The sequence below is a fragment of the Cinclus cinclus genome, chromosome 15, assembly GCF_963662255.1.
Source record: "Cinclus cinclus chromosome 15, bCinCin1.1, whole genome shotgun sequence".
NCBI lineage: Eukaryota > Metazoa > Chordata > Aves > Passeriformes > Cinclidae > Cinclus > Cinclus cinclus.
In genome coordinates, this window is record NC_085060.1 from 11,477,965 (window position 1) to 11,491,953 (window position 13,989).

Genomic DNA, 13,989 nt, shown 5'->3' on the forward strand with positions numbered 1-13,989 from the left:
AATATAGTAAATTCCCTGTTAAGACATTTTCTTTTTTAACCCATATCATATCCTACACTTGCATTCTAAGAGATGCTTGTCTAGGGAACAAATCCTTTTCAAACATGTCAATAAAGACCAGATAAAACTATATGTTGCTCAGTTCTAGAAATTCTACTTTACACTTTTTGCTCAGCTAAAAACGTACAAATGAGCATTCTATACTGAAAGCTTCTAATTAAACTTCTGAAAATTTTTAAAAACAATATCTACAGCTATGGGTGGGGATGGATAAAAGAGAATGTCATCTGCTGAAGAACAACTGTATTTAGAAGGAACTTGCAAATCTCCTAAAACTTTTAATAGGAAAAAGTGAATCAAATTAGTTAATTACCATTTTATGGTCCTTAAAGGGCAAATTGCATGCCATCCATTTCTAAACTTCTAAATTTCTTTGGTGCTTTTAATTAAAGCTGCCATCTAGGAACTAAAGTAATTTTATGCAATTAGTTATTTATAGGTTACCATAATATACCACTCCAAATATGATTTAAGTGATTTGCAGTCTGTTGCTTTGTGATCTTTGTTATCTTCCTTACTGTCTCAGCACTAGCTGCAAAATATTCAGTAGTTCTTTGTCAGTTAGAACATGACTTCAGTACTTGCACTTGAGTGTTGCTCTCTTTAGAGGCAGATCAGTAGACTTGGAGCAAACAGCATTTTTAACTACTGACTGTGAATGAAAATGTTCAGCTTCCAGCCTGAGACATGATGACTGGGGTCATCCTGCTGACATGGGTGGACAGAAAAGTGAATGATTTATGAATTCAGATGAATGTTGGATGCAATTTAGGAAAAACTTGCTATCCAAAAAGTTTACAATGTTCTACAAGTTTCCCATACTTTGGAAATCATAGGTAGCTGGGCCTACTGAAGAGAAAATCTAGGAATGAATTGAAATGAATTAAAAAATGGCATGAGATTTTTTTTTTTTTGCTGATTTTATGATGCATATATTACAATGGCTTGAGGCTGCAAATTATTTTGGCTTGTCTATTTCTAACTTTATATACTGCTAATGAAAAATATCACCCATTCTACTTTCCTTTTTGAATTCTATGGAAAGGTTAAAAAGGTCTTAGGAATTTACAGAATAGCAAAGATTGCTGGAAAAATAGCATTAATCATTACCTTTGGCAAGTATGTCTGTTGTCACAAAAGGCTATAATAGAAATTTGGTTGTGCAGCCTACTGAAAGTAAAAGGGATCTTCTAGCTGAGCAGGAGCAGTCCTAAATGGGTTACTGCCATTTGACAAGTACAAAGCTTTAGTCTGAGCAGCTGTTACAACTTTATTTACTTTAGAATGTATTGCTGAGGACGAGGAGCAACAAGTCTGATTATTTCAGAATGCAAGCTACTAGGATGAACACATCTTCAAAAGCATGATTTTTTAAAAGTAATATTTTGTTAGTAAAGTAATTGCAAGCAAAATAGATAAAAGTACACTGCAGAACTGATTTTTAAATTATGCTCTGTGTTTCTATCTCATGGCCATTGGCCTGAGTGAAGAAGTTCTTTGCTACAGCTGTGGATATGGTATTGTGCATGGGATTTAGAATGTACTCCAGCCTTCTCCATTTCCCTGGTGCCTTCTTTGAGGTCGCTGCATCAGCAGTGAGGTCACTGTACTGCATTCAAGCACTCTGTACTAAGTGTGCAGTCACATTTCTTGAGGCACTGACACGGCCTGAACAGACAGAGCATGCATCTAGTTCTAGACACCGGTCTGAACCCAGGAACCAGAAAGCAGACACTTCAGGACCTTAAATGTTTACATCTCTAGATTTAGTCCTTGGGCTTCCAAAGGGTGTAAATCACCTCTGATGTTCAGGGTGGCATCGCTGGTGGGACCTACTGTATTCACAGAAGTTACATAGCTTGCATTTCCAGCAGAGCTGTCCTGTGTGAACTCTGGTCACAGACACAAGGGAATGGAAATTGGATGTTAATTGGACACTTTTCTTACCCTGCTGCCTGGGAGACACTGGAGCTCAGCAAAAATGTGGTAGCTTGATTGTCTCAAACTCTCACTGCCTCTGTCAATTATGCTTAGAAAGTCAAATCTATTTATAGGTCTAAAAGCCCACTGATTTCAGAAAGGCAAGGTAGGTAAGTATTTAATGGTGTTGATTCAAGCATTGGCTTTGCAGGGCTAAGTACAAATCTCAAGTATTTCCACTCATTTTAGTGCTTCTTACTGCTCCAATACTCTATGACTAATCTAGCTAAAATCAGAACATGATCCTCAAGTACCTTATCATAAATACTAATCAGATTTTTTTAAAAGATGCTGCTGGTGACTAGATGTGCCATAGACAATTTTTATTAAAAAAACATACAAATCCACCAAACAGAATTCCCCACCCCAAAATTAAAATCTGTTCCTAGGTAAAGTTCAAGTGATTGGAATTCAGTCAATGATTAATATCTTGTGTAGTTACTTCTTCATTTTCAATATCTTCTTGTGTAATAAATGTGTTCAGCTTGTCACAGATCTTATTTTATGTGCCTACCTTGTATCATTTCACATTCTGCTTAAGTACTTGGTCATCTATTACATGACTCATTAGTCTAAGATCTCTACAGAATTAAAGAAAGTTGCAGTAAAAATAATATATTGAAGTTCAAATTTCAACTACATCAGCCATGCATGTTTAAAAGCATCTTTCAAAGTCAGCTCAACATACAATAGTGCAAGATTAATAATCACTAAGCCCTATATCTAGTCCTTCACAGAGAAATGGGAACAGACTGAGTAAAGCTGCATGTGTTTGCTACCTGTAAAATGAAAATTGTGGAAAGATGAAATCAGAATTGATTAGTGTCACTTCATGATATTTTCCTGTCTGGCATTTAATTCCTGGTCACTAGGCAAAGGCAGTCTTGCCAAATAAGATAACGAGAAATAAACATTGATGAAAGACTTAAATAATTAAGTAACAATTTAGGACTCTCCTCAAACCTCCCTGAATGTTCAAGGAAGTAAAAAAATGAGTATGAGTTCAGAAAAGTTAAAGCCCTATTCAAAGCAACATTCATCCTGAAAAGTAAGTAAGAAGAGAATTTGAATTTCCACCTGTTAACATAGCTTTGAGGATGTTACCAAACAGGATTAAGTTTCACAAATACTACACAGTAGGTATTTCTTATCAATTTTGCAAATGGATAAACCGAGTCCTCTAGATAAGCCCTTATTCAGTTACAAGCAGCTAGTAGCAAAAATTAGAGTGTAACTTTTAAAATATAATTAAACAAGGTTAGACAGCCACTAAATTGAGTCCTTTTTCACATACTATCTTTCTATTGAGTAAGGGAGAAATTTATCTTTCATTTATAATGGGAAAAAGGAATACTCAGGACAAAACCAAGAAGGCAAGCAAAGTAAAAATATTCCTGTATCAGCTTAAAAAATAAATACAAACTATTCATTGAATAATGGAAGTGATTATATTTAATCATATCTTGGCAATTACTCTTTGTCTGGGACCTATTGTTGCACAGTAAAAACCTCAGATGTGTGAAGCTAGAAACAATTTATTTAATTCTGTGGTCAAATATTATATCACACTGTGTGTCCAAGGATTTCTAAACACAGTTAAGAAGCTTTTGTGAAAATTTCCTGCTTCCTAGAGAAAACAGTTTTCTTTATACTTTTTTAAATATTATTTCAAGAGAAATATGACATCTTCTGACTTGACAAGTATTTCAAGAACAAGCAAAATAAGTGATCCAAAAGAATCTTTAAAACTGTATTCAAGTATGGGAGACATCTCTGTTCCTTAATTAAGATCTATGGGTAGTAGGCAAACACCTTCTTCTACCTTCCAGGGTTATTCAACCTCTTACAGTTCAGGGAAAAACAAGGACCTCTAGCTACTGGGCTGTTACGATGCTTACACTGATCACACTGCTGGTGACCACGAGCTGATGCTACATTTTGTTAGGCCCCGTACAAAAAAGGACATGTGTCAGTCCAGAGTTGCTTGAGATTAAAATAAAAAACGTAGCAAATTAATTTCAAAATAATTTCAAACTAATGTTATTTAGAGGAGATGCATAAATCTAAAGCACCTGGGAGTCGTTGCCTGATTTTGCCAATAGAAGAGTCATTGTCTGCTGACAATTTCTTTTTAATAACTGCTGGCTGCCTGAGAACTCCTGACTTGTCTTTTTATTCCTCCTCATTTCTTTACAACTAGAACCTTCTCTTACGGAAGTATGAGTATCTTTAAAGTAAACAGTGTATCACAGCATTTTCATCAACATAATTCCCCACTAAGAAGGTGCAACAACTGGTTGTATTGTAATTAGATATAAGCAATTGTAATCAGAAATAAAAAACACTGATCACTTTCACAGAATCACACTTTCCTGATAAAGGATCTGAAAACCTTTGTTTTCTACTATTTTTAGAAGTGATTCATTACATTAATTAGCTGCCTGAAGATTAAAATTTATTTGTACTTACCCTCACGCTTACCTTCTATCATTCAAGACATGCTAAAGTCACTCTATAATTACAATGTGTCTCCTGGTAAACCTTAAACCAGGATTATTTGCTTGTCTTAGAGGTATTTCTGCCTGGATGTACATTCTAATTTCCTACTGATGTATAGACTTCCTTTATTAGCTGATGAAAAATAATGCAACCCCTTCCTTTGAGCCAGCTGTGAGCAGGCGCGGGGGAAGCGCAGCGCAGCCCACGCAGGGCTCTGCCTCGGAAGCTGCTGAGTACCCTTTGTTCCAGGGATTTCAGTGGGAGCTGAGGGTGATCAGCTGCTTTAAAGCACCAAATCCAGAGACTTTATCACAGTTCTAACGCACACTGCAAGGGGATTAATTGTGGCTTTGGTGGGGATTCAAGGCTTCACATGCATTTTGCCTGTGACAATACTGGATGTACTCTGACAGGGAGGCTGTAGTAAAATGATTACTTCATGTGCAGCAGGGGAGATGCTCATCTTTTGTAAAGTGTGCTAATAAGAAAGGACAAACTAGAGTTCCAAATAAACTCGATTTTGCTGGCTGGTTTGAACAGCCCTAACTTACTGTGTATGAGTAAGCTCTGTCAACATTACAACATTCACCTGATGCATAAAATCTGAAAATGGACTTTGAAACCATATAATTTGCTTAAGAGTTGCATATAATTAAATGTTGCTACCTTGCAATTGAAAGGTAATGAAAGAGGAGTGTTGTCATACAGGGAAGAGAAATCAGAGGGTTCAAGCTGGAGCCTGCTGCCCATGCTGGTCCCTCATAAAGGACTGATTGTACTGCAGACATGAGTAAGCATCATGAAGTGATTTGGCTTAATAGTTGGTTAGATCATTGCCACAGACACATTTTTGTGCATCCAGTTGCATCTGAGTTCTTAAATAATGAAAGGAAATGACAGGTGACCAGCACTAAGTACCCCAGATATGGTCTTTTCTTACCTCTTGGGCTGTTGAGGGAGGCCTCGGATGCCTTTCCACCATCCCCACAGTGACTCTGGTCGAAAGGAAGGCACTGATCACCTGTTCCTGCCACCACATCTGCATTTTTGGCCAGATCCTTTGTTTCAGTGAGAGATTTTGCTTTGTAGACTTTTCTGGTGTTGGTATCTGATAAGTAAAGGGATTCTGACACTGGATCAACGGCCAAGTAATATTTATGTGCAGGACTTGTACTAAAACAGAAGAGAAGAGCATCAAAGTCAACTTTTTTTTTTTGTGACTCTGCGGCAGCATAACAATTGTATTCTACTTATCTGAAGACACCAGCTCAGTGATCTGAAGAGGACAGAGGCATAAGTGAGAGCAGCTCAAAATATAATCAGTGTCCTGCTACAGAGCCTGAGCAGTGAGTCATGAGTCAGGGAGCTGGGACAGAGGCTGGTACTGGGGCAGCTGGTTTGCCCACCAAAACCAAAACCCTCAGGATAAACCTAACTGGAATGACTTCAGCTTAGTTATAATTATTACTATCAAAAGCAAGATCATTTCTCTGTATCTGATACCTCCTGGCAATCTTGGCACAGAAAACAAATCTATGAGTTGCAGCAAAGTGAATCACAGGCAGTTCTGGATGGGCTCAAATACTCACTCTTGGTTATTTTTATCTGTTTCTAAACATTAGGAAATATGAAGGTGTGAAATATGGTGCCTTAATTCATGCCGACTCTATTGTCAGGAGCAAGGCAGAAGGCCAAGTACTGTCAGTGCAACTAGGCATGAATTAGTGCACCATAATTCATGCACAGTCACTGCCTTATTGAGATTGTAAAATGTTATTTTAAAAAATATTTACATATGTTAATTAAGTGGTGGGGATGATAAATTGTAATCTGAAAAGTGGGCTTCATCTTATTGTCCAGTAAGACTTTTAGTTTCTTTTTCACTGCAAAGTTAATTTCCAGTTTGGAAAAATTTTTAAGTACATGGCACACCATGCTAGTGTCCTGAGCCTGCTGAGCCTGTGTGGGGCCTAACTAAAAATCCAGATAGAAATCCTTTATATCATACAGTTGGTTACTGAAATGGTGGGAGAGAGGCACAGGCTGAGAGTTGAAGTGCTCAGACAAACTGTGCTCCTCCAAGGGAAGGAGGAGATTTCTGACAAATGGCTGGGTTCTATATGCTTAGTTACATTTTAAAAATTGTAAAAGATACCCCCCCTTCATTTTTTTAGGAGACGTTTTATTAATATTGGTACGATTAACTAACACTTAGGATTGCTGAAACAAAGTTGTGAAGTGAGTTCCTCCTCACTTAGGCCAGTTCTATTTGTGGTGGGTTTGACAATGCTCAGTGATATTCCCAGAGCTGGGGAACAGATGTGAAACCCCTCCTAGGAACCACAGGGAATGAGAGGGCAATGTTATGATGAAAGATGAATAAGAGGAAGAGCTAAAAGCAATTAATGCCAAAGTATGACCACTATAAAATTTGTTTGTTGAAAATATCAATAATCATTTTTGCTCTCTGGATTGAGGTCAGGAGTGACTGACCAGGCAAGTGATGACTTTTAAATAAAACATTTCTATGAAAAAAGTTGCAAGGAGAATTCTAGATTTTAAATAAACATGTTATTCAGTATGCAGAAACTGCAGAGAACCAGGGGTCACTCTATATTCTCCTTGTAGACACAGTTTCTGTCATCCTTGTCATTACATTTAATAGACCAGCTGTTAGAAAACTCTTCATGTTTATGCTTAAAGCCTTGCATACTAAAATGCTTAAAGAGTACTAGTAAAAAATGGAACACAATTACAAAAACTTGCTATTTTTGCAGAAGATTGTAGTCAGATATAAGTCTGAGTTGATTTAAATTAGCCTTCTGAAAACCATATATAGCAGACTAGGATTTAAAATTAATCTTTTCAGTACAATTCTGTACTAAATTTTTGTCTGTATTTTTCTTGAAGTTTAGTTTCCATTTTTACCAGTTAAACAGCTTTGCTATAGCTTATTAAAATCATTATGACAAGAAAATCAAATGGGATAAGGTGTTTGTAAAAAATAAGATCAGTGGTGTTTTCTGTTTACTGGTTGCCAAACTCTCTCTCTTTACACAGTATTGTCTTTTTTACGTGGCAAAAAGAAATCTTTTGGAGGCTAAACGTTGTGTAGATGAGCAGGATTTTGAAGCTTTTCCCTGTCTGGACTGTCAGGAGCCATCTTTTAGCTGCTGCTTCTATGTTTCTTTGAGCATTCTATACATTTCCACCATGACTATGACCTTTACAGCCTCAAGAGAGCACAGTGGGACTGTCGAGTACTCGCCTATCACCTCAAAGACTACATTAACTTCAAGTGACTTCCTCCAATTTTCTACAAAATTCACTTGGATAGAATAGTGACATTATTATTGTAATTAATAGGGCTGGGGTATTTGAATATTGTCATAATTAATTAAGGTTGAAGCTCAACTCAAGAAACTAGTTCTAGTGAACAGGTATTAAAAAGAAAAATCTACTTTATGTAAGAAACCTCTAAATGTAAAAGCTGATTTATGTTTTGAACAAATTATAGAGAAATTTAGTTTACGAAGATACTGGTCAGTTTAAAGCAAGTGGGAAACACCCTTCTCTTAAAAAAAACGGAATCTTGCACTTACCAGCTAGGAATTATTCTTCCTTTTTAAGTTTTAATTGTAAAATATATGAGATGTGACATAATCTGGTAAATAATTTAGAGTACTCAATAGCAGTCCTGTGGCGAAAGAGAGGAATTCCAACCAATACTATCATGCTGCAAACACAGTTCAGTCCACATTCCGCTCCCTACTATGCCATGAAGTTACTGTCTTATATTGTGCCAGTGCTGGTTTATTTATCTCATTTAAGTACTGGAATGCTAAGAAGTTTATTTCTAAGGAGGCCAAGTGCCTTGCTGTCTCTTTCTAGCATGCAACATCATTTTGCAGCTGGATTGTTGGAACCAAATCCCTCTCCGTCTGTTGCAGAAACCGAATGTGCAATGTTCATTCCTTTAAAGAAATTCTTAAATTAGAATACTAAAATCCCAGCTGGAAAGGGGGAAAACCACTTGCTTTGTCTTTAGCTAGGCCAGCAAGGACTGAGCTTTGACACAGCATCTTCAGTTCTGGGCTCTGCCGTGCACTCCATGACTAGCAGGTTTTAAAGCTCATGGTATCTTAGAAACTCTAAAGCACAGTCCACTAAAGTACAGTATGTTTCTGTAGCCTTTTTAACTTTTTTTTTTTTTTTTTTTTAGCTAAAACTCCTGTTTCCTTGGATGGCTGTATCTGTGATCAGTCAAACACCATGTGAAATGGGTATGACAGCTATGAAATGTATTCTCAATTTCAGGTTTGAAGCTCTCCATCTCTTCTTGGTGATCAGCAAACTAGTTTTTGGAGGAAGACTTTGCTCCTTCAATGGGAACAAATCAAACATTCTGTACTATAAACAAAGGTGAATTTGATTAACATTTGTATTTATTAACATTTATATTTATTAATTTCAGAGTGTTCCTCTATATCCAGACTTCTAAAAGGACTCTGGTAAGACTGTTTCCTCAAATGTGGCTCACATACCAGTTATTGCATTTTACTTACCTGTGTCTTGTGTCTCTATTCCTGGAAAGGCAGATTGGATCAGGTTTAAAAGGAAAGAAAAAGACAAGAAATATTAGTCCTTGACAGAACTTTGCCTGATTGCTCACAGACCTATATCCCAGTAGCAAAACACTGTTTATCCTCTTACTTGGTATTTCTTTCTCTCGAACTGTTTCCTTTGCACTGCCCACACATTGCCAAGTTAATTCTGAACAACCAGCAGCACACAGAATCATCACCAGCAATGTTAGCTAGGTGGATGTTAAATTAAGGGGAAATTAATGTATTAATGTCCAAAATCTTTCCTGCATTCCCCTGTGTCCCTCAAAGGGAATTGAGCAGCTGGGGTGATAATTACAGGGGAGTCTTTAAGGACAGAATAGGCTTGGCCTCTGGGATGTCTATGATGCCAGGTTTGCTCCTGTCTGCTTAAACTGAGCCACTTCCTCTGCCGCATTGAGGAACAGTGTAATTGCATTAATTGTAAACATGGTAGGTCCATAGGCCCAGTGCTGTGACTTGACATGATACTCTGTATGTTTGCTGTGGAATTATGCACCTTTCTTCAAAAATACCCATCATGGTATATTTTAACTTTAGGAAATAATGTGTAGAAAACCTCACAGGAAGAAGAATCAGCTTTATTAATCCTGCAATTTGCAGAAATTCATTATGCAAGAGCTGTTCTAAAGGCCACTTAAAACATCCTATTTAACTGATGACTACAAGTAAGTATAAGCTTTCTGTTAAGTTAGTTTGATAGCTGATGACTCACGTGGCCACAAAGAAACTACATGTGGCTACTTCGTCAAGTCCCAAGGGATAAAAGCTCACCCTTGGTTGCACAGGCGTATCACAGCCAGGATTACACACACTAATCAGAGAAAGCCAATTACTTTTTTTACCTTAATTCTAATATGCCAATTGAATTTCCAGAGGGAAAGATACGTCTGACGTAATTGAAGTCCCCAATGTAGACACTTCCATCAGGCCCAGAAGCAAGTGCAACTGGAGCAAAGAGTTTGCTGTTGAGGGCAAGCCCATTGCAGTTGGAGCAAGAGACACTCCTCTGGTGTCCATTGCCCATCACAGTGGAGATCACTGGAGGCTGCTGGGAAATGAACATGTTTTCCCCATTTCCTTTGTGCACAATTCCTAACGGGAGGGGAGGGAAGAAAACAGAGACAAAATAAGCAAATGTATGGCATTTAAACTATTCTGCAGTTTTGGATTACAAAATTCTCTAGAAACCAGGTTACAAAAATAGCAACAAATATCTGATATTTTAAAGACTGTCACAGGATTCCACTAATCTTTTCCGATTTTGTTCATCCCAAGCTTCACTGTCACCATTTTGTTCAGCAGTGGCTAGTGGTTATTTTAAAGCCAACCTCAGGAGGAGAACTCATGGTTGGTTAATGCCGTAACAAATTGACTGCTAATTGCAGTGCTATCTGATTTCTTGGGGATTACTACTTTAATATTCATTTTATTCGTAAATTTTTATTAGGTAGCAGAAGAATTTCTTAGGCAGTTTGAATATTTAATTAAAGGAGATTTATAGCAGGACCACTATGCATTTTTCACAAAAGAGCACTGAGTGGTAGTACAAAATCAATATTCAAATGCAACTGTGAGTCCTTCATGGTATATGAAAATGGTGCCAAGTGCAGCAAAGCCAAGTTAAGAGTCAAACAGCAATTGTGAGGCACTAGTGAATGTCTTCCCAGTAACAATATCCTACCTTCTGCCATGAGGGCTAAAACAGTTTATTCTCGCACTGCTCTGCAGCATACATTGTTCAAAGTCTTTCCATTTACTAGGTTGGTGATACCAAAACTAGTACAAAGATGTATTTTCTCAAGCTGACGGCTATAGTGTTTATTTTAAGTAACAATGTGGTAATATATTTATGAAGTATCTTTAAAAAGACAAGTAATTGCAAGAATTTGGGTACTGCAAACAGAAGATAGGTGTTCTTTTAGATCCTGGTCCAAAATTTCTTATTTCCCTTGAAAGGCACAGTACTTCATCAGAAAACTGGCACTATTAAAGGAACAAACACAAGGGAATTTACTTTCTTGAGGACTCATGCTGGGAAATGAGAATATTCTAGACACTGCAGGAAGTACATGTTGAGACATGTCTGAGTTTTCCCAAGTGTAGCAAATGTATTTCTGTATTGCCTCCACCAACTTCTGTTTAAACTATTTTTTGTGACTTTCAGGTAAATCTGAAGGTAAAATTCACCTTGGAAATTACTGAATGTTACCACAGCTCTTTAGAAGGGAATTCTATTAAAGGAAATTTTTGAACAGTAGAGGACAGACTGCATAGAGTTATTTGAATGATGGCTTAAAAATAAGCATCCTGGAAATACGCCAGCTAAAGAAATTGCAATATTTTCTCTTACAGAGTGGATAAAAATACTATGAAATGAAGATGCTGCCCTTTGTCTGAAATTACAACGTTAAGGTAATCTTTCAATATCCTCTTACAAATGCCAGTAAATAATTAGGGCTCTGGAGAATATGTTTTGCTGTCGATAAATATAAGTGTGCACTTAATATCAAGCTTTTGAGCTGCTGCTATAATTTTAGTTGAAGCTCTGTTGCACTGGGGCTGAAATTACCTTAAAGCATAAAGTCCCTCTAAAACTACTCCTCCCTGCCCCAGATAAATAAAAATGGAATCAGTGCACTTGTCCATCAGAAAAAAAAAAATCAAGTAACACCCTGAAAAATCGGTTAATAGCACATGCATTTGTATTCATGAGATACAAGTGTCTTTAAAAGACCTCAGTGTAGGAACTAATATTTATGGTGTCTGTCTTCTTCTTAATTATGAGAAATGCCCTGATGATATTCTGAACTGACAAAACCCTTTGTACCAGAAAACATTAAACTCTAATCATGTCACAAATTAAAAGTAATCAAACTTCCAAACTAGTGAGGAAAAATAAAGTGGGAAAAGAACAGTGGAGTACAGCTGAGAACAGGATGTGATCCTTTGTTAACCTAACAGCCAGACTGATGCAAAACTGCATACATTTAAAAAAACTGAGCTTCCAGTGACAGCCACATTGAAACAATATTTGTTGTTTCACATCAGTTCTGCTTGAATCAGGCATAATTTTATTTTTCTTTCTTTTTGAAAAACCTTACATCTGGCAGTACAACACAGTTTTCACTTGGGAAGGTTTCTGCATGACAATACATGTACCTCCTGTCAATGCATGTACCTCCACATTACTGTGAACTGCAAGTGTGTAAAATTGCATCTATTTCTTGTTACTCAGTTATTCTGTAACTTCTCTAAAATGAACAACCTTCATGGGGAGGGAAAGAAGAATATCTACCTAGCTCTGAGCAGCAATGTTGTGCACAGTAGCAGACCAGCTGGGCAACCAGGCTTAATGGCTGCTGCAGTTAGATATAAGTTCCTCCGGACTAGAAAATCAAGCAAAGTGTTTCTAGTTTTAGTTTGAAAATAAAATTGCAATTTGCAGTAGAGAATGTTATATTCCAATGATGTTTCTGTAGTTAATCCAGTTGCAGTGTTTCATAATCATAAAAGTTTCATCCTTCTAAAAAGAGCAGTTCTTCATACATACAGACGAGATACCTTAATTAAAAAGTGAAAAATGTAATATATTCATAGTCAAGAAGGCTACTCAATGCTTTTCATATCAGTCATGGTGGAATGGAGATAAGTTTGAAATATGTAATTCTAGTCTCAATCATATTCTTGTCCTTATTTAAAGCCCATTTTATATATCTGAAATGGAAGTGAGTTCACTTGTTTCTAGGTAAGAGCAGAAGCAGATTTTTATTTTTATCCTTTCGGTTACCACAGTTCATTATTTTGTTTTGTTGTTTTGCTATGAACCTACAGGCTGTTCCGGTAGGTGTGCACCAGCTTTGTTACAGTAATTGTTTTTCTGCCCTTAGCTGCTTTTCTGGTTGTTGTACACGAGCCAGGTGTGGGTGCTCAAGGCTGTAATAGTCCTGAGGAACCTCTGACACATCCTTGAGCCTGGGCTTGGTCACCTCACTGGCGATGCTCTGACATGCAAACTGCAAACAGAAGACACCCTGGATTTCAATTCAGATGTGCTTATGTCCTCTCCTTCCCTCCTGTGTCCCTGCAAGTGATGGATAAAGATGTCTGGCAGCTTTCTCTGACTTCAGCCTTGATCGTGTCCAGAAGAATGGGAACGTGTGAGGAAGAGGAGCAGCTGTGAGAAGCTGCCATCCCTGTAGTGGGCACAGTCTGATTTGAGAGAGGTGGCTTGAGGCTGACAGGTCAGTGCCCTCTGGCATTCTCAGCCACACAGCTGAGATGGGGACAGAAAGCAATTTGTCACCACATACCTTGTGCTCAGGAGAGCAATGGCTTAGCCCTGCTCGGATTATAATTGTACACTTTACAAATTCTCAGAACATGTTAGTGCCTATGGGGTGAATTTTAGTAGTAACCACCACAGTTATCAGATAGTCATATAAATTGGAGTTACTGCCAGCAATTTAGTCTTGAAATTAAGCTATGCAAGTGGTAAATTGCCACTAAGGAGCAGACTGTGGGACTCACAGTTGGAGGCTCAGCTGACTGAGGTCAGATTTCTCTTTGTTAAATGTCAATAGCTGGCATTTAAAAGAGACAATCTATACAAACCAATAAGACAGGGAATGAAAGAACTGCTGTTTAAAATGTCAAACTATTTTAAATCAAAACAGAAATCCAGATAATTTACAAACTAAATCTGACCTTTTGTATTTGGAATATTTATACTGTAGCTGTGCATTTAGCAACAGAACTTGTAAAACCTGAGAGCCATGCATCTGTGCATGAATCTTCATCAACAGAAGTTTGCAGATGGAAATAG

The 13,989-nt window shown here is 37.4% G+C and overlaps 1 protein-coding gene across 2 annotated transcripts in view; it reads right to left on the bottom strand.

Moving 5' to 3' along the window:
* Window positions 1-13,989, bottom strand: part of TENM1 (teneurin transmembrane protein 1) — a 237,586-nt gene that overhangs the window by 47,998 nt on the left and 175,599 nt on the right. For both annotated transcript variants that reach the window (XM_062503122.1, XM_062503121.1), the window contains 3 exons: window positions 10,010-10,259; window positions 9,105-9,125; window positions 5,480-5,712 (listed from right to left, as the gene is read on the bottom strand). In XM_062503122.1, coding sequence (XP_062359106.1) covers window positions 5,480-5,712; window positions 9,105-9,125; window positions 10,010-10,259 — 504 coding nt within the window. The remainder of the gene's footprint in view (window positions 1-5,479; window positions 5,713-9,104; window positions 9,126-10,009; window positions 10,260-13,989) is intronic.